The 26129-nt window shown below is 48.0% G+C and overlaps 3 protein-coding genes across 5 annotated transcripts; 2 read left to right on the top strand and 1 right to left on the bottom strand.

The window, feature by feature from the left end:
• Positions 1–700: 700 nt before the first annotated feature.
• Positions 701–3143, top strand: LOC120905513 (NADH-ubiquinone oxidoreductase 49 kDa subunit-like). 3 transcript variants are annotated; one of them, XM_040316360.1, is made up of 2 exons: positions 701–808; positions 1320–3142. In XM_040316360.1, exon 2 carries the CDS (start codon positions 1380–1382, stop codon positions 2790–2792), a length of 1413 nt encoding a protein of 470 aa, XP_040172294.1. In that variant the 5' UTR covers positions 701–808; positions 1320–1379; the 3' UTR covers positions 2793–3142. The 3 variants fall into 3 exon arrangements, with proteins under 3 accessions (XP_040172294.1, XP_040172296.1, XP_040172295.1); XM_040316362.1 differs by having other exon boundaries at positions 720–808; positions 1268–3143; XM_040316361.1 differs by lacking the exon at positions 701–808 and adding an exon at positions 822–1162 and having other exon boundaries at positions 1320–3143.
• Positions 714–5423, top strand: LOC120905515 (uncharacterized protein C15orf61 homolog). The gene is made up of 3 exons (XM_040316363.1): positions 714–808; positions 4815–4978; positions 5048–5423. The coding sequence occupies exons 2-3, from the start codon at positions 4841–4843 to the stop codon at positions 5366–5368; spliced, it is 459 nt and encodes a 152-aa protein (XP_040172297.1). The 5' UTR covers positions 714–808; positions 4815–4840; the 3' UTR covers positions 5369–5423.
• Positions 5424–9620: 4197 nt separating this feature from the next.
• Positions 9621–23919, bottom strand: LOC120906093 (adenosylhomocysteinase-like 1). Its single transcript, XM_040317539.1, has 6 exons — positions 23737–23919; positions 15593–16497; positions 15091–15410; positions 10711–11060; positions 10053–10624; positions 9621–9957 (listed from the first exon to the last, which is right to left on the bottom strand). The coding sequence occupies exons 2-6, from the start codon at positions 15600–15602 to the stop codon at positions 9830–9832; spliced, it is 1380 nt and encodes a 459-aa protein (XP_040173473.1). The 5' UTR covers positions 15603–16497; positions 23737–23919; the 3' UTR covers positions 9621–9829.
• Positions 23920–26129: the final 2210 nt, after the last annotated feature.

Genomic DNA, 26129 nt, shown 5'->3' with positions numbered 1-26129 from the left:
GGCTTTCAGTGACTTATTGATACCATAGCAAGATAGTCAGTCCTACGTATGGGGGCACGGTCTATTCGGGACTTAAACCCATGACGGGAATGTTGTTACGTCGTACAAGTTGCCGACTGTACCGCCAGATCAGCCCAAGTCTTTTTAATATTCCGTTTAGGTTGAGAGCTTGAGTTGTTTAGAGTCCATTTGGGACTCGTTTAGTGGATTTATGGCACTTGAGATAGCGTTTTTGTTGCAACAAGATGCTCTGATAACTTTTTTTTTTCAAATATTCTCCTCCGTACGCAATGTCACTTTTGACAGCTTATTTCTCTACGGCATGGATAAACAGGCAGCCAGATATAAGGTACCCGCACAAACGGCACTCTACTAGAACTTATCATCGCAGCTCCAGATATTTTTTATTTACAAAATGTACATTGGTCGGTGGCGCGGACCAACATAAAAATGTTGCTTGGGAGAATTTTAAGGCATGTAACGCTTATCTAATGTAACGTAGAGGACTGAGCCTTATTTTTACCCTTTCAGGCTGTTTTCTATTTCTTTTGAATATTTGTCACAACATTTCACAAAAAGCACTCAGCAAAGCAGTACAAAACAACAAAAAACACTTAAAAAGTGTGCAAAATGTGTGTTCTGGCCGAGCTATGTGAACGGGACACAAGCGGCTCCAGCACTGACAGCTGTCACTGGCTGTCAAAACCGCTGCCCCGATTGCGTATTGTTGTGCAGGAAATTTTCCCACAAGCTAGCCAGAAAAACACCAACCCTTCGCCGTTCTGCAGTCGGTCCGGAAATCGTTAGGGTAAGCTTCCCTCCCTTTTCCCTCCGCTCCGTCCTTTCCTTTGTTTTTCCAACGTTCGCTCGGTTTTCGAAGAAAAGGGAAACAGAAGCTAAACGGTGCCGCAGCTTCTGTTTCCCGAAATTGTTCGCGGTGTTTTCGTTGTGCGAGGAACTTTTCCTGTCATTGCGGTGCTTGCGTGCGATAGGGAGAGTGAGAGAGAAGGGGAGAAGGCGAGCGAGTGTGTGAGTTCATCTTGAGTAATAATTTCTGTCAAAAAAGCAAGTGAAAAGTGCACAAACAGCATACACATACACACAATTCAAACACAAATCGTGTCCGTGTGCAGAAAAGAAGAAGCAAAACACTTCCCGAAAGGTGCGAACGAACTGTCTTCCCTTCATCCGTGCTCTACGACATACCTCCCCCGAGTGCTCGTATCCCCCCCTCCCACTCGTGCGGTTTTATTGATTGTTTTAAAAGAAATCTGTTTTTCTCCTCCACCCCTATCCTTTTGCTCCCCACCTTCTTTTAGCTCGACCGGAAAAGCAAAGAGAGTAACACCCCACCACCACCAGGGCCATTAGGGGGCAGGATGGCATTCAGCGTGCTGAACACGGTGGCGAAGCGCACCGCCGCGAACGTTTATGTAACCGGCGGCGGGCTGCTGAAAAATGTCGCCGCTTTATGTAACGGGCAGCAGCCGGCCCGGTCCGCCGGCAAGTGGTTCCCGGACGAGCAGTTCATCGACCAGTTCAAGGGGCCGGTCATGTACCCGGACGAGGTGACGTCCCGCTGGAAGCTGCCGCCGTGGAACAGCAAGATTGCGCCGGTGGAGAAGACGGTGCGCAACCTGAGCCTCAACTTTGGACCGCAGCACCCGGCCGCCCACGGCGTACTGCGACTGGTGCTCGAGCTGGACGGCGAGACGGTGATGCGGGCGGATCCGCACATCGGGCTGCTGCACCGCGGCACCGAGAAGCTGATCGAGTACAAGACGTACACGCAGGCGCTGCCGTACTTCGACCGGCTCGACTACGTGTCGATGATGTGCAACGAGCAGTGCTACTCGCTCGCGGTCGAGAAGCTGCTCAACATCGACATCCCGCTGCGGGCCAAGTACATCCGCGTGCTGTTCGCGGAGATCACGCGCATCCTGAACCACATCATGGCGGTCGGTACGCACGCGCTGGACGTCGGCGCCCTCACGCCCTTCTTCTGGCTGTTCGAGGAGCGCGAGAAGATGATGGAGTTTTACGAGCGCGTGTCGGGGGCGCGCATGCACGCCGCCTACATCCGGCCGGGCGGCGTCTCGCAGGACCTGCCGCTCGGGCTGCTGGACGACATCTACGAGTTTGCGTCCAAGTTCGGCGAGCGGCTGGACGAGGTGGAGGACGTGCTGACGACCAATCGCATCTGGGTGCAGCGTACCGCCGACATCGGCGTGGTGTCGGCCGAGGACGCACTGAACTACGGCTTCAGCGGCGTGATGCTGCGCGGTTCCGGCATCAAGTGGGACCTGCGCAAATCGCAGCCGTACGACGCGTACGATCTGGTCGAGTTCGACGTGCCGATCGGCACCAAGGGCGACTGCTACGATCGCTACCTGTGCCGGGTGGAGGAGATGCGCCAGTCGCTCCGCATCATCGACCAGTGCCTGAACCAGATGCCGGCGGGCGAGATCAAGACGGACGACGCGAAGCTGACGCCGCCGTCCCGCGGCGAGATGAAGCACTCGATGGAGGCGCTGATCCACCACTTCAAGCTGTTCACGCAGGGGTACCAGGTGCCGCCGGGCGCCACCTACACCGCGGTCGAGGCGCCGAAGGGCGAGTTCGGGCTGTACGTCGTGTCGGACGGTTCGAGCCGGCCGTACCGGTGCAAGATCAAGGCGCCCGGGTTCGCCCATCTGGCCGCGCTCGACAAGATCGGCCGCCACCACATGCTCGCGGACGTGGTCGCCATCATCGGCACGCTGGACGTCGTGTTCGGCGAGATCGATCGCTAAGCCGCGCAGCGGCCGTAGCGTGTAGGAAAGGAGAAATGTATCCCGTTTCTCTTTTTTTTTTTGTTCTGTTCCGTTGTTATCTCTAGAGCATACAATTTTGATTCAATCGATCCTTGCAAAAGGGGAAAGCGAAAACGCAAAAAAACCCTGCGACGCACCTACAAACACCCAATTGATTGGGGCAAACACGGAGGGAGGGGAGTAGGAGGATAACGAACACAAAGCAAAAACACACACACACACACTCGAGATGATATCCACACAAACATACCACTCCCCCTGTTCGGTGCTGTAAACCCACGAGTTATTACTGTAAAAGGAGAATAAATAATTAAAAAGCTTACAAATCAGCCTACTGTGTGTGATTGTATTCATCATTCCGTCCACTACCGTAACCGTAGCTGTCAAAAGCGGTAATAATCACGTTCCAATTTCAGCGATGAGTGATTCGAATCTCCATATAATCTCAAAGGACTCTCTAAATTCAAAAATCCCAAAAGACTCATGATTCTCCAAAGATTCAAGAATGTACAAGGATTCATGAATCTCTAAAGATAAATGGATCTCCAAGGATTTATGAAGCCTCTCACTTTCTTTATCTCTTGTTGGCCTGGTCACGATAGAGCACGTCTTTGTGACATGACCCGGTCAACAATCATTCTTCGGGATGCTCGGTCCCTGGCTGCAGCCTCCCATCCACGTAGACACTCGATCTCCGACAGGTCTTGCTTCAGCTGAACACTCAGTTTCATCCTTCTCCTCCAAACTACTTGCTCGAGCACACCGCCAAAGATAGTCCCCGGAGGCCCAGAGCGTTTGCATCCTCCGCTCAGATGGTCCAGGTCTCTTGTCCATAGAGGACCTCCGGGCGATATATCCCACATTTCTTCCGGACTCGAAGTCTCCTGGGTCTCAGCAGTCGTTGAAGCCCATAGTGTGCACGATTCCCTTGCACAATGCGTCTCCGGATTTCGTTGCTGATGTCGTGGTCCGAAGTAAAGACCGTCCCGAGAACTCCTTTACTACCTCTAGATTGTCGCCGTCAACTAATACACTTCCTTCCCAGATGCTCTGAGTCCCCGGCAAGCAGGTACTTCGTCTTCGTCGCATTGATTCTCAATCCAATTCTTGCTGCTTCGCGTTTGAGTCGGGTGTACGCCCCACACACCTTCACTGTTGTACTGCCGATGGTGTCGATGTCATCCGTGAATCCAAGAAATTGGAGAGACCGGTAGAGGATCGTGCCACGGATGTCGTAGTCTTAGACCCGCGCTTCGAATGACAGCTTCTAGGGCGATGTTGAAGAGCAGGCAGGAGATTCCGTCACCAATGCCTCAGAACCCTGTGAGATTCGAACGATTCCGACGTCAAGTTCAATACTCTCACCTTGCACTGCACCCCGTTCATGGTGGCCTCTAACAGCCGGATCAACTTCCTAGGAAAGTAGTACCGCTGCATGATGTTCCATAGCTCATTCCGGTCTATGGTGTCGTAGGCGGCATTAGGGACTGTGATGGCTCGAAAGTTCAAGCAATCCAGCCTATCTGACTTGATTCATGAAGCCATAGGAATTATAAATCCATACAGATTTAAAAATCCCCAGGGGTTCATGAATCTTTAGGGATGTGTGATTTTCAAAATATTGGAATTGCGCGACCCCATGGTACATTGGTTAACTCGCACGACCTAACAACATGGCCGTCGAGGCATCGCCTACACCATATCTCCCTGTAGCAACAAAACAAACTATCCGGCTGCGTGATGACCACGTAGGTTGTTACGCCAACAAGAAGAAGAAGCTCAAGCTTTATGAATCTTTGAAGATGTATGCATCCTGAGAGATTCGTGAATCTCTCGAGATATCTTTTGAGATCCATGAACCTTTCAAGATTAATGAATCTTTGAAATTTGTGAATCTGTCCAACCGAGATTCATTGCATCACTTGAAAGATTCATTCAGATTCATGAATCTGAACCAGATATACCCAACACCAGTTCTCGCCCCTTACACTGTTCTTGCAGGAGAAGCACATTTCCATCCACCGGCGATGCTGCTGCTACTCGTCAAGCGGACGCTACACAGCGCGACCGGCGGCGGCGCCGCCACCAAGCCGAAGGTGTCCGAGGTGCTGACCGCCTACCTGAAGCAGTGCAACGAACCGCCCTGGACGTCGTACTTCATCAAGGTAGCAAGCAAGCGCCCTTTTACAATCTATCTCCCATGCTCACCGCACTCTCACCGCCTTCCACAACAGCACAGCGACGTGCGGAACGATCAGTTCGGCTGGTCGCACTTCAACTGGACGCTCGACACCGGGGCCAACTATCACATCCTGCGCACCGGCTGCTACCCGTACATGAAGTACCACTGCACGCGCCGCCCCTGGCAGGACCTGACGCTCGACGATCGGTTCTTTCGCTGCATCAAGGTGGCCAACCTGGGGCTGCCGCAGCTGTTCTACGGCCTTGCCGCCGTCTTTCTGATCCGCCACGTCGAGCTGGTGCAGCTCGGCGACGGGCGGCCCCCGGTACCGATCTACTTCCTGTACGCGGAAGACAAGGGCTCCCTGTACTGAACGAGGACGTGATGGCTAGCAGCTAAATAAATTGACTACCAAATATTCAGTTTCAGTTTTGCGTTTACGTTTGTTTTGTTTGTTTGTTCTTTCGCTTCACTTTATTTGTGGTTTGTTGCGTTGTGTGTGTGTGTGTGGTCTGCGGCAGAACTAAAATACATAACTTGGTTTTTATAGTGTTTGTTCTTTTTTGTTGTTGTTTTTAATTGGTTTCGTTTTCTACACACACGCTCGCGCCCTCACAAATGGATAGAATTTCACAACACGGCGATTACGCGATTTTTTTTTTTGTTGCAAGGGACAAAAAATACGGAAGAAAGGCAAGGGGGAAAAACGGGAAAACCCCCCCCTCTAATTAACCGAAGCGTTCTACAGAGGGTTGCACTACTACTGTTGGCATATTTCAACCCACCCACCCGTCAGGAGGAGGATTTGAGGAGTTATTTGTTTTTCAAGGAATATATCCTTAGCGAGAAAGAGAGAGAGAGAGAGAGGTGATAGTAATTCGTTTCTACTCTAAACAAGTGCACAGGGATGCGGGATAAAGATATTGGGCAGGCGGGGGGGGGGGGGGGGTTGTAGGGGAGGTTGTTCCCCAGTAGCAACAATATACATTAAACTTGCGGTGCGCGCTAGCTGTGCAAAAACACAAATTATTAAAACACTAAATTCTGTTGCTCGCTTTTAAGTGTCTATGTATGTGTGTGTGTGTGTGTGTGTGGGTCCACTCCCTTTTTAACGAAGCGGAGCAGCAGAAAACGAAACACCATTAAACGCTATGCTCTACATTAAAATTATAATAATACCGGTTGTGAAAGCGAAATCCTGCACCTAGAGTGAAAGTTTCGTTTTTTTGTTTTTTTTTGTTTTTTTTTTATGGAACGAAAAAGGTTTAGAAAAGCGTGCACTTCTCGCCCTGCGTCTCTAAGTATCTATGCGTGTCCATGTGTGTGTGTATGCATGTATACCCCCAAAATACCCCGTTTGTAACAGTTTGCCACATAAACCACCTAGTAGTTTCACCTTTCCTTACGATTCATACGTGTTTTTTCTTCTCTATCTCCTATCGACCGTGGCTGAGCACGTGTAAAGAGGGGGGTATGGGGGGGGGAGTTGTAAACGTTACATACTACACAACTACTAACTTCATAAGTGGGTTTCCTTCAACCTATCCCCATCGACCCAAATGTTTTTTTTTTTTGTTTTTGTTTCTCCATTTCAAGAGCAATTTTCTTTTCCGTTCGTACGCTTTGCCTCGTTTTCATTTTTTCGTTCGCCTATTTACCTGCTGTACACATAAGAGCAATAGATAGTTTTTTTTCTGTTTTTTACAAACATTTTGTTCTGGCTTTTGAAGGAGGGGAATTGAGCCTCTGCTCATCAAAATGGGGGAACAAACAGTTAGTTGTGTGGCGCGCGCCCGAGCAACGAAACGGAAATACTCTGCCCAAACGAAGCAAATGCAATCCTTAGCTTGGCTGTTACAGGATAACACTTCTCTTACAGGGTTTTCATAGTTGTGGAACACTCCCTTGACTCTTTCTGATTGGAAGTGAACTTCATTGGATGGAAATTGAACTCTCATTGGCACCCTTTTCGGACAGGCTCGTTGGAAATTCCTATTAGATTTGTCCAACAAGCGTGCTATAAAACCCAATTCCCATTACGTTAAGTTCATTTCGCTAAAGAAAGGCTCAATAAAGACTCCCACAGCTATGAAAACTCCTGAAAAACTCTGCAAACACATACTGTAACAAAAGCACTGAAGAAGTCGCAATCGGCTTTGGCGCAGACATTTTTTTCTTCTAATTCACATTATTTCCCATTCTCGTCGCATTGCATTGCGCTTTCCCTTGCCTGCTTGGCTCTTCGTTCGATAGCACGGGGGGTGGGGTTTGTTCTGTTAATTGACAATTAATTTTCCAGTTGCGAAGAAAAAGCCACGTGACCGACACCACGCGTCACAATCGAGCGGTTGGCGAATGGCGAAAGCAAAAAACCCAAACCGACCGATCGATTTTTTTGTTGTTGCGAATATCGCGCACAAACAACACACATACACCAACCGGCATCGCCCTATCGCCACTTTTTTTTTCGTGTGTTTGCGTGTGTTTTAATTGCTATAGTTATAGTTTTTGGATTTTTTTTTTGTTTCTTCTCCACCACGTGTCTTTCGCTCTGTCCGTCTCTTTTGCATCACTTTTAACAAGAAATTTTTAACCAGATTGCACACTTTCGCTCTTCTACAGGATACAGAGTTCTGCTGCTGCGGTTGTGTGTGTGTGTAAAAGCGGCGGAAGAAATTCGTTTTTTTAATATATGTATTTATCGTTTTTTTAAATTCTCTTTCTCTCTTTTTTATACATAGCAAAGGAAGAGCAAGTCTACCGTTCTGTTTCTATTAATCCCGATTTACAGGCAGTCATAATACCCGCAGGCGCTCGAGGAGCTCCAAAAAAATAAAAAATAAAAAGAACCCGTCCTACCCGTCGAAATAGAGAACGTTCCTAGTCTGCACAAATAATGTTCATGGTTTAGTAAACAAATTATATTGCAATCGCGAAATGAAACCATATAGATTTCATCAATTGAAATGAACGAAAGAGCTGCGACTCACGGCCAGTTCATCATCTAAATCAGCGGTTTTCAATTTATTATTATTTTTTTTTGGGAAAAATTTTGATCGTAATTTCGTAAAATGCAATGGGTCAATGACTAGATTATTCGTATCTAAAAAAAAAAAAAATAAGATTCGAAAAACGATTATTCATCCAATAATACACACAAGCTGAACATTGTAAAAGGTTGTTTAAAGTAAAAAATGCACGTAAAAATTAAATCCAAAAATAAAAGCATGTCAAGCTGCTACATGATTTTGCAGTAAAAAAACCAGTGCTAGAAAAAAAAAGGCCTTTCCATCTTAAGATACCAACTTAAGACCAACTTAAGACAATAGATGAGGCATCCAAAATGATATGCGTTCCTCGTACGACGAATTAAAAAAAAACTTCTATTATCCCACTTATGCCCAAATGTTTCTTTTGCGTTACAGGGCTTTCCACGAGTTCTCGTAGCTGTGGGACACGTTATTGACACTTTCATACGTGAAATGAACTTAATGTAATGTGAATTGAACTCTATAGCACCCTTGATCGACAAATCCAAAAGGAATTTCCAAAAACCTTGTCTAACAAGCGTGCTTAGAGTCCATTTTCCAACATATGAGGTTCACTTCGAATAAGAAAAAGAGTCAAGGAAGTGTCCGACAACTATGAGAACACCTGGAAAACCCTGTGAAAACATTAGAACACGTTCCTCCCTAATCTTCGGGGCGTTTGACAGATAGACGCAAGCTAACCATCCAGGTGTTTGTAAGAAAGATAAAAGTGTTGCGAAATAGCAACAGAAAATGATGTGTTACTCATTTTGTATCGATTTTCTTGAAGCCCGTCTAAGGGCCGTAAGGGAATGGGAGGTAAAAAGCGGTAAAAAGGTCTGAAAACCATTGATCTAAATGAAAGAACTGGTACGTTGACGCTCATGAAAATTAACCGAATTGCCCAAGACATTCCCAATCTTCCTTCCTACCGCATCTTCCTTTGCGTTGTTTTACCATTTCTAATCTATCGTCTAAATGCTAAACAGTATGTGTGTGTGTGTGTGTGCGTGGGTGTTTCAAAAAGTTCTTCCTGTCGAAAAGTGGTTCGTGTTGCAGGCTTCCCACACAAACACACACACACACCTCGAAAGTGGTTCTGCTTCTCTCACTCTTCGAATTTGGGGTTATTTGTTTCTTCTGTCTGCTGCAGCTAGTAATTTGGGGTGGAATCCACCAGCTCCACACACCCCCACACACACACACACACACACACACAGCACGGTTCGTCGAAGTGATGTGATTGCGGTTCATAAATTCGCTATGCTTGCTAATACAGGGTTTTCGAGGATTATATAGACATGTTCAGCGAGTTGTAGATTCGTTCAGGCATATAATAGACTCTTTCAGCGAGATATAGAATTGTTCGGAAGTAGGCGTTGACATGTTCAGCGATTCTGTAGAGCTGTCACTTTCGTACCCCTTGGACTGCAGCTTGGATCATTCTCATCAGGAGGTAAACAAACAGTTTTCGAAAAAATAAGCTTGGGGAACGATTATTAGCTACTTTTAGGACTTTTAAGAATGAAAAATTGAACCCTGTGGCACAGTGTGTAAACAAAACAAATGACAGCACTACAGAATCGCTGAACATGTCAACGCCTACTTCTGAACAATTATATATCTCGCTGAAAGAGTCTATTATATGCCTGAACGAATCTACAACTCGCTGAACATGTCTATATAATCCTCGAAAATCCTGTAAAGGTGTGCGCGTCCGAGCGGTGCTAACTCGCGGCACGGCAGCGTGTGGCGTCGTGCGTGCGGCGGCGCGGCCCGGCCGGAAACGAAGCGCACCTGCTATACTAATACCTGTAGTAGTTCGGCTTGAACGGGCCGGCCTTGTTGAGGCCCATGTACCGGGCCTGCTCGTCGGTCAATTCCGTCAGATGCGCATCGAGCGTCTGCAGATGCAGGCTGGCGACGTACTCGTCTGTGGGAGAGTAGCGAGAGCAATCAATGAGGGAGGGAGTGGGCATACAAAAAAAAAAAAAAACGGAGAGCACACAAAGCAGTGCCCGCGCTTACCCATCTTCTTCGGCAGCAGATAGACGTCCGCCTTGTAGCGGCCGGGCGGCGCATTGAACAGCTCGATCAGCGCGAGCGCCTGCGTGGTGGCCGAGATCGACGCCACGAACGACGAGATGCTCGAGCAGGACAGGTTCACCAGCCGGCCCTCGGCCAGCAGGATGATGCGCTTGCCGTCCGGCCCGGGCCAGATGATGTGGTCGACCTGCGAGCGCATCTTCTCCCACTGCAGCTCGGACGTGCGCAGGCTGTTCACGTCGATCTCGGTGTTCGAGTGGCCCATGTTGCACACGATGCAGCCGTTCTTCATCTTGTCCATGTGCTCGCGCGTCACCACGTTCTTGTTGCCGGTGCAGGTGATCACCACGTCCACCGTGCGGATCACCTCGTTCAGCTTGACCACGCGGAACCCGTCCATGCACGCCTGCAGCGCGCAGATCGGATCAATCTCGGTCACGTAGACGATGCAGCCGAGCCCCTTCAGTGCCTGAGCGCAGCCCTTGCCGACCTCGCCGTACCCGCACAGCACAATCTGCTTGCCGCCGATCATGATGTCCGTGGCGCGCTTCAGGCTGTTGCGCGCAAGGGGGAAGAAAAGCAACCGGAAACGTTTGAACAACGCGAACCACGAAACGTGTGCAACCCACCCCCCTCTTACCTGTCGATAACCGACTCCTTGCAGCTGTACAGGCTGTCGAACTTGGTCTTGGTGATCGCGTCCTTCACGTTCATCGCCGGCACGGTCAGCTTGCTCGTCTTGGACAGCTGGTACAGCCGGTGCACGCCCGTCACGCTCTCGTCCACGATGCCCTTGATCATCTTGAACATCACCGGGTACTTCTTCAGCATCAGGTGCGTCGCGTCGCCCCCATCGTCCAGGATCATGTTCGGCTGCCAGTTTTCCGCGTGCACGCACTTGTCGATGCACCACCAGAAGTCTTCCTCGATCTCGCCGCGCCAGGCAAAGATCGGCACGCCGCTCTCGGCCAGTGCGGCCGCTACCTCATTCTGTTGGTGGAAAGGGGGGGGGGGGGAGGGGAGAGAGGGGAAGATAATATGCATATGTTAGATGTGTGGTCAGGGGGGGATTATTTTGTGTCGTATCTCCGTTCAAAGCCCTCCATTCCCTAGAAAGGGAATATGCGGCAGAGATAATTATTATAATTGGAAGACAAACTAATAAATAATAATAATAATAATTCACGAATAATCCATACGTTTAGAATAATGACTAGCATGTGTTCGGACTAGTGTTGACTAAATCTGCTTCATGAATCTGAAAGAATCTGAATCTCGGGAGGAAAGATTCACAAATCTCAAAGATTCACGAATCTCTAGGAGTTCATGAATCTCCAAAGATTCAGCTCCAGAGATTGAGCTTCTTCTACTTCTTATTCTTCTTGGTGTAGCACGTGGTCATACATACGTGGTCATACCAGCCTATACAGTCTTTCGAGGCTGCTTGGAAAGTATCACGCAGCCGGACAGTTTGTTTTGCTACAGGGAGATATGGTGTAGGCGACTCCTCGACGGGCATATTGTTAGGTCGTGCGAGTTAACCAATAATGTACCATGGGATCGCGCAATTTCAATATTTTCAAAATCATACATCCCTAAAGATTCATGAATCTCTGGAGATTCATAAATCTCAATGGATTTCTTAATCTTATGGTTTCAAGAATCATCCTTGGAATATCTCTTTTTGCTGCATATCCCTTGACAATACATCCTAGAAAGATTTCTCAGGATTACAGGGTTTCTCAAGGATTTTGATTGTTTCCCGAAAATGTTTGAATTGCTTCACATATTTGTTTGGTGTGTTGCCACGATTTTTTGGTCGTTTCCCAGAATGTTTTGGTTCAATTGTATTGATGTCCAATCTTATGTACTTCATGTACTTATGGGAACTCGACTCTATAGCACCCTTGTTGGATAAATCATATTAAAATTTCCAATGAGCCTGTCCAAAAAAGTGTGTCATAGAGTGCAATTTCCATCAAATGAAGTTCACTTCTAATAAGAAAGAGTCAAGGGAGTGTCCCACAACTATGAGAACCTCTGGAAAATACATCTCTTTTGCCCATACTCTCCCCATTCGCTGCGCTACAGTTCTTAAGAAACTACTTGTAATATCATTTTTAAACCATTGCTATCAACACACTGCATTCCAAGATGTGCACAAGCAATTCGCTCCGATGGTGTTGACAACGATTGTAGAATTTCCATTAGGTGCCCTCTCTCTTGTTGTTAAAGCCTTGTACGATTGCGTAACTAGTGCAACCATGCCAGCGGCACCACATTCTTTGCACACACATGTCCTCGCGCTTGTCCATAACATCTTAACAGGAGCTTGCTGTAAAGAAATGGCGGTCCAAAGCTGCCTGCGCGCGCGAGGGGATGAAATCCTCTTCAAACACACGCGGACCGACCCGGACCGTTATCTTTTCACGAGCAAAAACAAAAATCCGTCCCACAAGCAAAGCATTTGCTGGTCGCCGTTCTAGGTGCATGCACACACCGGCGATGAGCGCAGTGTTACATTGTCCCAGATTGTATTTGTGTGTGTGTGTGTGTGTGGTGTTTGTGTGGGATGAGTTTCCCTTAACGACTGAATTGATGCTCGCTTGTCAACACACTCAGGCAAATCTGGACAGCAGCAGCAGCAGTAGCAGGCCGCCGAGATTGAGCAAACATAGCTTGGCGGGATGGGATAATATTTGCCCGAACGGGTTTAGGGTGGCGCACGTGATGCATCTTAAAACCCGCTCGCGGCCGAACTACTGCGAGAACTAGCACACACGGGCTGGAGGGAATTGCAGCAGCAAGTGGGGGGGATGGGGGGGGGGAGGCGAGGCAAGATATAAACCTTCCCAACCTCGCCCTGGAAGCAAAGCAACGCGCGTCACTCAGACGCAACCCCGACGACATGCACATGAACGACGGCAATTGAGCAATAAAACGACTGGCACGACAGATAGTGGGGGTCGGGCACACTCTTCTTCGAATGTACAAAGCGAAACAAACAGGCGAAAAAGAAGAAGCAAAAAACGGGGACAAACGCAAATGCCTCGGCGGGCCAGTGAGTGAGGAGACGCTTCTAGCCAGTAGGTTATGGGGAGGTGGCAATTCATTATCTATAACCGCGACGCAAAGTGCGAGAGAAGTTCTGTTCGCCTTCACCTGGCGTCTTCCAAAGGTGCTCCCTATTAGCTCCCTTCCCTTTGGTCCACCAAACAGACACAACCCTCTCTTTCTCTCACTCTCTATCTGTTTGGTTCCATCATTTTTTATCGCCATCATCAGCACAATGTCGTAAATTAGAGTGGGGGGGGGGGGGAGGGACACCATAGGAGGTGAAGAACATCTAAAAGTAAACTGACCAAACCCCTCACCTCACCCGCACACACACTTATCACTAACGCAATCGAGTGGTAGAAGCGAGCGGTGCAACATCCCGATTTCCGGCCATCAGGTCAGCAGGTACTAGAGCCCGTCAAGTGCGCCCCAATGATCGATTGCATGTTTCGTTGTGTACGCACGCAGAGCAAACTTACACAGCGGACAGGTGATGGTGAGCACACTACTTCTCCTGCTTCCCCACTAACGGGGCCCAGCTGCACCAAGCTTAGATCATAAAAAAGGAGAGAGTACGTAGTTGAGTGATTAGTGCACACAAACACACAACACTCGACATCCGTAGCAAGGGGGGAGGGTGGGTGAAGGTGCATTAGACAAAAAAAAACCCTTCTTTCTCCGTCAACGGCTTGATGAAATCAAATTAAAAAAAAAAAACTGTGGTCCACCCAACTAGTGGTGGGAGTTCAAAAACGGACCTACCCGATTTCGATTCCGTGTTCGGAATCAATTCTGAAGCCGATTCCGATTCTGGAGTCAAATCCGGAGTTGACTCCGGAATCAGAATCGACTTCAGAATCGCAATGCGAATTACAATTTGTTCCGGTAACAGAATCAGAGATGACTCCAGAATTGGAATTAGCTCCGGAATGGGAATCAGTTCTTGAATTGAAATCAGAAGTTTCAGAAGCGGAATCAGCCCAAGAATCTCCATGAGAATGGATCGTTTACTAGTAACTTTTGATTCTTTGCGGCTGATCAATACTTAGCATCAGTGCTGCCAAATATCACTGTCAATGTCATAAAATCTGACGGAAACAAAATCCATGTCAGCGTCACGCACACATTTGTGATAATCAGAGGTGATACTCAGAACGATTGGTGTGACTAATACATGCTCATGACATTTTGGCAACCAACGCTTGATCAGCACTAAATCATGACTTTTTGTTACTGTGATCAGTTCTGCAAAAGGTCACTGTCAAATTCATGAAAAATTCCGGCTGAAACAAAATAATGTCAGCGTCACGAGCTCTACTGTGATGATCAGAGGTGAGACTCAAACAGTTATTACGACCATCGCATGCTTGGTGACAGTGCAACCAACTCTTGGTCAGTCACTTGGTCGTGACATTTTCAGCCGGTGATCATCCCGATAGTCATGCGATGCGTGCGAGTGGTTCCTAAAAACAAAATGAGAATTGTTTCTCACTCTGTTTGACCCGACAGATAATCAAAACAGATAGAGGGAGAAAGCATGCTCATGTTGCTGCTTGGGACCACATGCCAAGTGTATTCCAAGCATGTCTTGATTATCACCGCCAGAAAATGTCGTGACCAAGTGAGTGACCAAGAGTTGGGTGCCCAACAAAATGTCACCAAGCATGTGATTGATTCTCCAACTATTTGAGTCTCACCTCTGATCATCTCAGTAGTGTGCGTGAGTTGATTTGAGCTCCGATTCTGATTCCGGAGCCAATTCCAGAAAACTCCGGAGCTAGCCGGTATCGATTCCAACAAAATCTTCATTTTTCCCATCTCTACACCCAACGATACCACCAATCAAAACATCTAAGGAGCCGTACGCCGAATCAATGCCTAAGCGCGGGCGACAAAATGGCGAATGAAAAACCAAATTATTATTATCAGCAAAAAAAAAAAACAAAAACAAGAAGGCACTAACCTGCGTCGAGTAGATGTTGCACGCCGCCCATCTCACGTTCGCACCGAGACAGATGAGCGTCTCGATCAGGACGGCGGTCTGCGCGTTCACGTGCGTGCAGCCGACGATGTTCGCACCCTTGAGCGGTTTGTCGTCGAGCGCCTGCTTGCGCAGCGCCATGATGCCGGGCATCTCCTGCTCCGCGATCTCGATCTCGTGCCGCCCGAACGAGTGCTGCTTGATGTTGCGGACGCAGAAGTCCGCATAGCCCTTCGAGTTTTGCTGCACCTTGTCGCGCGGCGACAGGTCGTCCTCCTCCGAGCTGCTCTCGGTGTACGAACCTGGCGGGAAAGGTGGGAATGCGTGGAAAGCAGGATCATAATGGTGCGATCGGTGCGGTCATGTGTGTTGTGTCACATGCGTGCGTGTGTGTGTGTGTGTGTGTGTGCGCCAGTTTGCCCTTCTTGAATTAAACGCCCCGGGATGGCGTTTGTGGGTTGATTGCAGCCGGGCAGACACTTACTCATGCTCATCTTGGACGACGAGAGTGGCTTCGCTGGCTGGTAGGACTGGTAGGTAGGGTTGGCTCGTTGACTGGCAAGTTGCTGCGGCTGCGACTGGAGCCTCACTGGTCGGGCTAGAGTGCCTGGGGTTTAGTTTCACCCACTCACACCGGCCACTTGGGGACGTGTTTTACAATACCACCGGAACGAACGTATGTGTATGTGCAACAAGTAAGATAAGGCGGCACACCACAACGTTGGCAGGGGTTTTTAGAGAAAAAAACCCTTTCGCACACCTGGCTGCCGCGAAAATTCGGTTACACAACGCGCTAAAAACACTCGCTACAGCACACGCCGCTTCCAACCCCGCAGAAGGCTTCCGGTTTGAGATGGAACGGCCTTTTTTTTCGTTTGTTTCAGTGTTGTCGTTTAGTGGTAAGGTTGATGGACGATTACGCGCGTGTCGCGTGTATTTCCCGAACGTTACTGCGTCGCACGATCCGCACTAGCCGACTGCCCGACCGACACTGCTAATCGATGGCGCGTATCGCGATAGCATAAATACAATTTCCCTCTATTACCGGGCTTCTCCAGGCTGGGGTGCGCGCGCAGCAAGCGTTCTATCTGCTCCGGTGGATCGGCAAGAACTGGCGCACGGCGCCTCTTTCGCTGGGACCGCGCGCACGATCACGACCGTTCCGTTGAGATAGCAAAACGCGCTCAATCAAAAAAGACTACGTCAGTGGTGGTGGGCCCTCCGGGCTCGATCGTGGACCGAAATAAAGGGGCAAACAAAACAGAACAAAACAAAACAAAAAAGAACACAAAATACACTGGTCGCTTCACCAAGGCTGCGTCGTCGCTCTTCGTCGGCGTGCGGGTGCGCTGGCGCGCGTCACCAGTCAGCGTAAATTGGCCAGCCTATCTGGAAAAGGAGAATAATAGATAAGTGTTGTGTGTCATCAATTGATTTCTTCGCTGATGGGGTTTCGAGGCTGATGTAGTCGAGGAAAGTAATAAACGAAGATACCAAATCCCTTTGCCTACTTTAAACACGCTGCTCCCGACTCGCGGGTTTGTATCTTCTAAGACATGTAGGCTCTTTTAATTATGACAAACACACACACATACACATATTGTCCGGACTATCTAACGCAATTAAAATAGTGCCCGAAAGGGGTTGCGCCTTGTGTTTGCCCTACTTCCCTTCCCAATGTAAGCCTTGCCCGCGCAGGTCCGGACACCTTGCAAACTGCATTCATTGTTGTTTTCAAACCACCTCCCCCCCCCCTTCCCCCCAACCGCGAGAGAGCTCGTAGACAAATCATATGACATCTTACAACTAGTGATGGGTTAAGTTGGGTTAAGTAAAAATCCGGAATCGACTCCGATGCTACTCAGGAAATTTCGGAACCGACTCCGGAAGGAAGGTCCGCTTTGCATTATCCGATGCCGTTTGAAATCGGAGTCATCTGGAGTCCTCCGGAGTCGTCCTGAGTCGTCTGAAGTCGGTTTCGTCCGGAGTTCCTAAGTTATCAGAAGTCGTCCGGAGTCATCCGGAGTGGTTCAGTCATCAGGAGTCGTGCTGAGTCGTCTGCAGTCGGTCGCAGTCGTCTTGAGTCGTCTCGAGTCTGCCGGAGTCTACCGGAGTCTTCTGGAGTAGGAGTCACCCGGAGCCGTGGAGTCCCGAGACGGCCGTTGCAATGTTTTTTTGTGGTCAGGCATTTCATCTCCAACTCTGACTCCTGCTGGCTCCGGTCGACTTAAGCCGCTATTCTTAGAAAGAAAGGTCTGTTGAAGTGTACACGCAAAGCCAAAGAGGAAAACAAAACGGGCTGACTTCGTACGTAATTCCGGACCACTCCGGAGGTAATTCTGGACGATTCCGGAGGTAATTCCGGACGACTCCATAGGTAATTCCAGATGACTCCGGAGGTAATTCCGGATGACTCCGGAGGTAATTCTGGACGACTTCGGACCACTCCGGAGGTAATTCCGGACGATTCCGGAGCTAATTCTGGACGACTTCGAACGAGTCCAGAGGTAATTCCGGACGACTTCGGACGGAACTATTGATTCCGATTTTGCCGGAGTCGGAATCAGAATCTTGGGTGCGCTCCAGAGCGCGCACCACTACTTTCAACCCTTCCCCCCATGTCGCACCGACAACTTGCGCAAGATACAAGCGTGACACGTTGCTTCATTATTCTAAAGTTTGCATGGTCGACACGTTGACGCCGTGAGGTATATAGTTCCGGAGGGGGGAGGTTTAATTAAAATTTATGATTTGCCATCCCTACCCCCACCCCCCCCCCCCTCCCACCCTTCAGCCCCCAGACGGAAGATAAGAATTCTACACCAGCACTTCCAGCTTGCTCCACACCCTTGACTGTGCCACGACGTATTTAGTTTAACAAAATTCTACCCTGCTAGATACTGCCGCTCGGTTTGCGCGAATGATAAGCGCCAAGGAATGAGCAAAGCAAGAAGAGAAACGAAAAAAAAACTAATTAAACCACCCACACGCAAACACAACGACATTAACACAAAAAAGGCGATCGTCAGCACCGTCGCGGTCACGTTTGCGGCTTTGCGCGCTCTCCTAACAATTCCGCACAAAGATGTACAATATGTACATAAATACGTCCTTTAAAATGACCACAAACAGCCAAAACCACCCAGCGATTGGTCAATCGATAGCAGAACGCATGCCGCGAAGGGTTGAGAGCTGGCTAAAACCTTCGCTCGACCGACGTCATGCAAACGCCATGTCATCCGTGTGGTTCGTGCCGGGGAGGAATTTTTTGGAGAACTGGCTGGCGAACGTGCGAGCCGATCGGTTGGCTAGGCGCCATTCGGCTAATATTTATGCAGCGGCACACACACACACACACACCAAGCGATGTGGCACGAAAGATTGCACCGAAACCTTGCGCCGCTCCACGGTCGTAATGGTGCCATGTCGCTGGGTTGCTGTAGTTGGGTTCTACGCTGCTCTTTTTATGCCTGAGAGTATATTTGCATCTCATCAAATGGAAGGATGTTGGGAGCAAAAAATAAAAAAAAGAAAAATCGATCCATCATGTGTCTCTCGCGGGGGGGTTTCGTTTTTTTGTTTGTGCTTGTCTCCCATGCTGCAAATTAAAACAGTCCGTAGCAGCAGTGGCTCGGGTGACGCTAGCTTGTTATCTTATTACGATCGCTAAGCGACTAGGCACGTGATGTACGCGCAAGCACAGTCAGATGTGCGGGAACTGTGGAGGAGATCGACGTTACATCGATTCTTCGGCCGGAAACAACACTCGGCGCACTTATTCTGAAATGAAAATAAACGAAAAACGAAACAACCACACACACACACCCTAAACAAATGGCAGCCAGCTGGAAGCGGTTCCGCTTCCCACACTTGCATTGTCAAAGCTGTTAATACATTCGCTAATCAAATGCTCTATTCACACCGCCGCGCTGATGGGGGAAAGCTCGTTACCCGCGACTCGCCTGCTTGCCGCATCTTCTATCTCCTCCAAAGAGATGTTAATTTCAATATAATTTACACCGGCCAACAGTCCCAGGTGTCTATTTCTACAGCTTTCCAGCGAGCCAGCAAACAAAAAAAAAAGAAGAAGCCGCCACGAACGAACCGGAACACGAGGAACGCCGGAAGCGGTGGCGGCGTCGTCGACGGGGCAAAGCAATAAAGCCCCGCGAACTGTTATCATGTGGCAACACACGCACTCACCACGCGCAGAATTTGTCACCCCCTGTGTTCGGTGGGGGAAAAGTAATAAAAACGAGTCCCTACCCCCCCCCCCCCCCCTCCCAATTCAATCCAATCACGCGTTCGGGTGGTAATTGAAAAACAAAAACAAAAAATACTAATACGACTTCAGCTCAATCGCCGGACCGGTCTCGGGTCTCGGTTTCTCTGTCCGGCCAGTGGTGGAGTGGAGGTGATGCCGCTGGGCACAGAAATGTGGCACGAATCTATTAAGTCACCACCACCGATCACTTTACGATGATTTACGCGCCATTTGTCCCCACCAATCCCCACCACGGCTCCGTTCCGTTCTAGCCATTCTAGCGATTGCAAAACACTGGCGTGAATTGGCGGCATGATGATGGGTGCTGGATGAGGCGAACCAGAAGAAAAAACCAATCATAACCATCATCATTAAATGTGTTATTGTAAAACACGGTGACGCTTAGGGTGGGTCGTAGTGTGAGACATCAATACACGAGAAAATTGAAATAAGAGATACATTTGTATTCACATTTGCAAGAATTTTAAAAAAATAACAAAAAGCAAACCAAGGCCTTTTGTCTCAGAGCGAATTTGAAGCCAATGATCTCACTTTGAGAGGATTCTGTACCATTTTTCTAGCATTGGTTCCATCCTCGAACATTAGAATTTGTGTGAAATGCTGTTTAGAACTTGTACACATCGAAACAGAAACAATATGTATAAAATCCCAACATTGCAGTATTTCGCTTTTTTGGTTTTGATTGGCCATTGCACTGGAACTGGCACAAATAGCCGCTGGAAGCTTTGATGCATGCGGGAGACCGGTTCCAATGTGGCGGTCGATTAATTATTAATTAACATTAGCCCCTTTTGGGGGCCGCTCGCCATTTAACACCCCACGGGAGGGTTGCTGACTGCTGCTGATGCTGCTTGTTTTTTTCTCGCGATATTACTACTACTAAAACGAAACAGAAAGCAAACAGATTAACGCAAAACAACATCATTATTCGTTCGCTTGTTGGAAGAAAGAAAAAAAAAACAAGCTCATAACTGCATCAATAAAAACTGGGCCGAGCAACCAGCTGTACAAACTAGTGGGGGGGGGCTCGGAATCGGACCTACCCGATACCGAAGACGATTCCTGGGCCAATTCCGGAGATGACTCCGGAGTCGATTCCGGAATCAGATTCGGCACCGGAATCAGAATTGGTTCCGGAATCAGAATCGGTTCCGAAATCAGAATCGACCTGGGAATTTGCTCCGGAAACTGAATCAGAATTGACCCCAGATTGGGAATTAGCTGCGGAACGAGAATCAGTTCTTTAATTGAAATCAGAAGTTTCAGAAGGGACATCAATGTTGTTGTTGTTTGTACAGTGTTGAGAGGTTTTGACTCCAACGGAGTTCTTTCGCCTCTTACAGGGAAATCAATACCGGAATCTCCATTAGAATGGCTCGTTTACAAGTAAATTTGGATTCTACGCGACTATATATACGGACTAGTGTTGGGTATAAGTCACTGTAAGCCACGCTCACTTCACTAGTGGGTACAGGCAGGCCTTGACCGACAGCGGGTGTTGTGCCAAAGAAGAAGAGGAAGAAGTGTTGGGTTTCATTCACATGAATCTTCAGTGATGAGTGTTTCGAATCTACAGTCTAATTTTCAAAGATTCATGTAGCTCTAAAGATTCACGAATCCTCAAAGAAACATGAATCTCTAAGCATTCTCAAATCTTCAAAGATTCACGAATCTCCAAGGATTGAATCTATGGTCTTCATAAATCCATTAAAATTCATATATACCCAGGGATTCATGAATCTTTACAGATGTGCGATTTCCAAAACATTGAATTTGTCCAATCCCACTTAACACTTGCCCGTTGTGGGTTCAGGCCTCGCATGGACCGTCTCCCCGTAGCAAAACAAACTATCCGGCTGCGTGGTACTTTCCAAGAAGTCTCGAAAGCCTGTATAGGCTGACATGACCACGTAGGTTGTTAGGCCAAGAAGAATAATCAAAGCTCAAGTTTAATGATTTTTAGAGACATATGAATCTCTTGAGATACGTTAATCTTTCAAGATACACGAATCTTTCGAGATTCATTAATCTTTCGAGATTCTTTGAAGATTCAGGAATATTCATCAATCTGAATCAGATTTACCCAAACGCTGTTTCTTACGGAGATGCCGAAACTGATTCTGATTCCGAAGCCGATTCCGATTCCAAAAACAATTCCGGAGCCGATTCCGATTGCGGAAACTGATTACGGACCTCCGATTCCGACGAAAACTTCGGAGCTAGCCGGAACCGATTCCGACGAAAACTTCATTTCTCCCATCACTAGTACAAACGGTGTGCAGCGCTTACCCGATACGGCGCGGGTCACGTGCAAGCTTGCTGTTTTTGTGCCACAAGTGGCTCAGTGTGTGCCCCCTCCCCCCTCCTCCTCCACCGCTCCGCTGATAGTAGAATCGAGGTGAAGCGCGTCGGGCCGCTGGAATTTAATCCGGTTGATTGAATCGGTAGGGGCTAGGAGGCTTGGTTTTCGGGGCTAGTCCAAAAATATCATTAGCTTGTATGCACCACCATCCACATATGTGTGTGTTTAAACAGTTTCTTTTATCGCGCGATACGCCGCTGCACAAAACAAATTGCTTCAATGGATGACTTCACGCGGCCCGCGTCCGCAAAACACGTGTGTGGGTGATTGAATGCTGAACGAAATGCTGAATTATCTCGCGTATCGCGCCGCTACGACGAAGGCCACAAGCGCTCTATGCTAGGGGTGGGGAGGAGTTTCGCAAACAAGCAAAAAACAGCGTCCCATTTCCACCTCTCAGCAAAAAAAAGGCCGACAAGGTGAAGGGAGCAGTTAGCTTGAGTGGAACTAACGTATGTGTGTGTGTGTGTTTAGTTTTTCTTCTTCTTTTTTTTCTCCAGCCCACTCGGGCAAACATGATGGCTGTTATGCAACCCATAACGCACCCGCACGCTGCACTCCGTACCGTTTCTGTGCATTTTGATGCTTGGGGGGAGGCTTCTGGTTGGGTTGCAACAAAATGCAATGAAAGCTGCAGCGGTGTGGGTGCGTTTTAATGGTGACCGAAAGACGAACAGGAACAAACACACAAATGGGCGCACACGCGCACACACTGCCCCTGACCTACATTTTGGCAACGGAAAACTGCACCTGGATGCACTTTCACGTCACTGATTTTGTGGAAACACAATAGTGGCTCATATTTTGCACCCACACACACACACACACACGCGTTTGCAAACCACACAGAAGATGGATATGCTTGTGCTTCCCTTTGCCTGCCGTGCTCCAAATGGCACTGTTTTGGCACGATTTCAAATGGTGCGAGGGTTTGGGTGGGCAACACACACACACACAAAAAAGCACCCTCTCCTTTCCCTTTAAGCACCTTTCACACCGGAGGTGGAAAAAAAACATACACACACACACACCTAATGCACACCTTTTTCTACGGCTTCGTTCCACCGTTCGGGGTGGTGCGCGCGTGGAGATAATCCAACCGCTGGACGATGGAAATTCCATCGCAGTTTTTCCAGCCTTTTGTTGTTGTTTTTGTATGCAGCTGTATGTGTGTGTGTGTGTGTGTGTGCGTTTTTGTTGTGCTGGAGCAATGTGGCAGTGTCTGGCAGGCAAGCACGGCACACCACAGAGCACCAGCGCGGAAACGTGACGACCAAATGGATCGATGGGACTTTTTTCCACACACACACATACGCGCGCACACACACACAGCCACATTGGCCACATAGCAATTAAAGCAACAACACAAATGTTAAGAAATACTGCAACATCCAGTCCCCCCAGACGCGCTGTGTGGGGAAATTTTCGCGACGCTTTCTCCCTTCCCCCCCCCCACCACGTCTGTCCCGCTGCATCTAGAGCGCACTGCGGCGATCTAAAAAAAAAATAATGGAAACGTACTTTCAGCGGACAAACGGTCAAGAGCAAACTGAATCACACTTACACTGGCGGCCACACGGCAAACACGGGCCGAGGATGGCGGGTGGGTGGAACATGGAAAAGCCTGCGTTCCAGCACTGCTCAAACAACAAACCCGCTGGAACAGCAGGTACCGAACGAAAATAAACCTCCCCCCCCCTTCCCCCCACCCCTTTGGACAAGTCGGTCCACACCGCGGATCGCGTCCTGATGCTCCACGGAGATGCAGACGACACGGTGCACAAACACAAGCACCCATACACATTCGCGTTCCGGCACGGTATGTTTAGAGGGTCCGTTTTGCGGTTGAATGTTCGCACTCTGGCCCCTTCCGGGCAGCCTTTACGGAGCCCCGCGGAAGAAGCGTCCTCGCCAGGCAGCTCGCGGCCTGTGTTGAATTTAGCAATTCCACGTCGCCCACACGTCGCCTCAAAACACTCACCTGCAGCCGAGGGCGGGGGGGCGGTGGTGGTGGCGGGAGGACAGACGATCTCACGCGACGAGGCCACGGAACAATTGCAACGGCGAGTACGGGGCGACCGAAAACAGTTTGTATTTTTGCACCGCTGTGTGCTTTGGCTGTGTGGTGGTGCTTCTGAAGCGATATTCACATCTTTCTCCAGCCGTGCGGAACCGTGCCGGCGTGATTATCCGTGCTCGCTCCAAAAGGCGACAGCGGCGGGCCGGATAATCGGTCCTGCACGGATCGGCAGTGCGGGCCCTGGAGAGTGTTTGCGAAAGGTGTATAGAGATTGCTTCGGCACAGGGGTTTTCTTCAACTCTGCAACGTTTTGAATCGAGAGGCTTCTTTTCCATCACTCTGCATGCTTCGAATTATCCACTTCTATTGGTCTGATGTGCAAGGGTCAGCTAAAGCAATCGACTGGGTGCGAGACCAGTTCCAGGACTGACACTGAACCGGAACCAGTTCCACAAGCGGAACAGACCCAAGATCAAAATCAGCTCCACAATTATAAAAGATTCCAGGCCAATTCTAGAATCAGTATGGGTTCGTCATTTAAGACCGAATCCAATATGGTTCTACACTAGTTCCTCGAAGACGATTGGTTCATGAGCTAGCTACAAACTACACTGCCCCTATCATCCTCGATGTTTTTGGGCAAATATTAGAAAAAGGTGTTTTTTTTTTAATTTTTGTAGTCAGTATTTGTATAGCAATAAGATCTGAACCAGTTCTCGGTCAAGCATTCAAAATTTTTAGACTTCGACTCAATCATATCATGGTTTTTTCAAACCCTTGTATAAACTGTCAACTGACAACTTTTCCGAACTGTCATAGCCATAGATTTTTCAGGCTGTTTCCGATAGATTTCCGAGGCTGTTTAACGAAAAATCGTTCCAATACCGTACTTCGTGGATGATTAAGAGATGAAACGGTACTTTGTGGAGCTATGGCGCTTTTTAGCAAGCACTTGGTACTCTTTGGAACCTTGCTGCTGATTAGCCAGATGTGTATGGCTCATGATGGATCTTGAAGGCTTGTTAAGAAAGCGAATCCAACTTGGTGGAATGTTATAGTTTTTCAATGCATGACATCGGTACGAGGTGGCTATTTTCAAAGGGTCAAAGACTGGGACCGTCAATTATCTCGCTTCGTTATTCGTTTTCGCTTCGCTGCCCAAGTTAGATTCGTTTTTTGAAGAAATAATATTGAGTGAAGTGATTGTGAATGTAATGCGATCTTTAGCGTTCCAAAATTGGTTGCTTTAGCAAATTTGGCTATTTAGGGCGGATTTATGCCACTTGGATCATTGGTTAGGATAGGTTTTTCACGTCAAGTAAAATTACACGATATGTAGATAAATTTTGACCGTAAACCGTGAGATTTTACGAGATTACAGATACGCGTATTCTGCAGTTGTTTTCGGTCTGTATGCATCAAACACAACTTAACCGTTCAAATAGACAAAGAGCAACAACGTCACGCGCGCGTCAAAAAGTAGATCAGTTTTGGAAATAGAGCTACTTTTCTCGCGCAATATTTCTGCTTCATACGAAACAATCAAATAATCCAGTTTGTTTACGAGCCAGAATAATATCAAACTAAAAAACAAAAATATGAACAAACTTAAACTTATATTTTTATGATTTTAAACAATAGAACAAGTAGGTTGACAGAGTAGAATGAGCTACTTTGAGCTACGCGGAGTGAAATTTTGCATCGAAAAACTGCAAAATTCAGCTACTTTTTTATCGCAGGAGACGTTGTCGCTCTATGTCTATTCGAAAGATAAATAAAAAAGTGTTCAAATTTGTTTTTTTTTGTATTCAACTGGCTCGTAAACAAACTGGACAATTCGATTGTTTCGGATGAAGCTAAAATGTCGTCCGGGGACAAGTAGCTCTGTTTGCAAAAGTGAGCTACATTTTGTTGCCCTATGTCTATTTGAACGGTAACATTTAATTTCTACCGCTTTTTTTTAAATTCCCAAATATGGCTGCCGCGAAGATGGCACCAATCTGTTCGTTTCGCATGTAGCCGGTGCGGTGCGATGTTTATGGACAATTTTCGTGCATTGATCGAATGATTTAATTAAAAGATTTATAATTAATCTTTGTATTTGTACTTTTCCAAATTTCTAAACATAAGATCCACAGTATTAAAAAAAACAACTATCCAACAGCATAAAAAATGGGGGCTACTTTGCTTTGTGCCACAAAACGTAAACAAATGCCATCCCGCTCCCCCGTCTTTGCCTATGTACAGGTTGTGTACAGCTGTTTTGTGCGTTCCGTTGTTATGCATGTAGACACCTTGCGGTGTGCACGGCGCACAGCGCCTACCCGCCCGTGTGCGAACCTTGGTCAGCATAA

Source organism: Anopheles arabiensis, chromosome X (assembly GCF_016920715.1).
Source record: "Anopheles arabiensis isolate DONGOLA chromosome X, AaraD3, whole genome shotgun sequence".
NCBI lineage: Eukaryota > Metazoa > Arthropoda > Insecta > Diptera > Culicidae > Anopheles > Anopheles arabiensis.
This window is presented reverse-complemented; position numbering and strand designations above follow the sequence as displayed.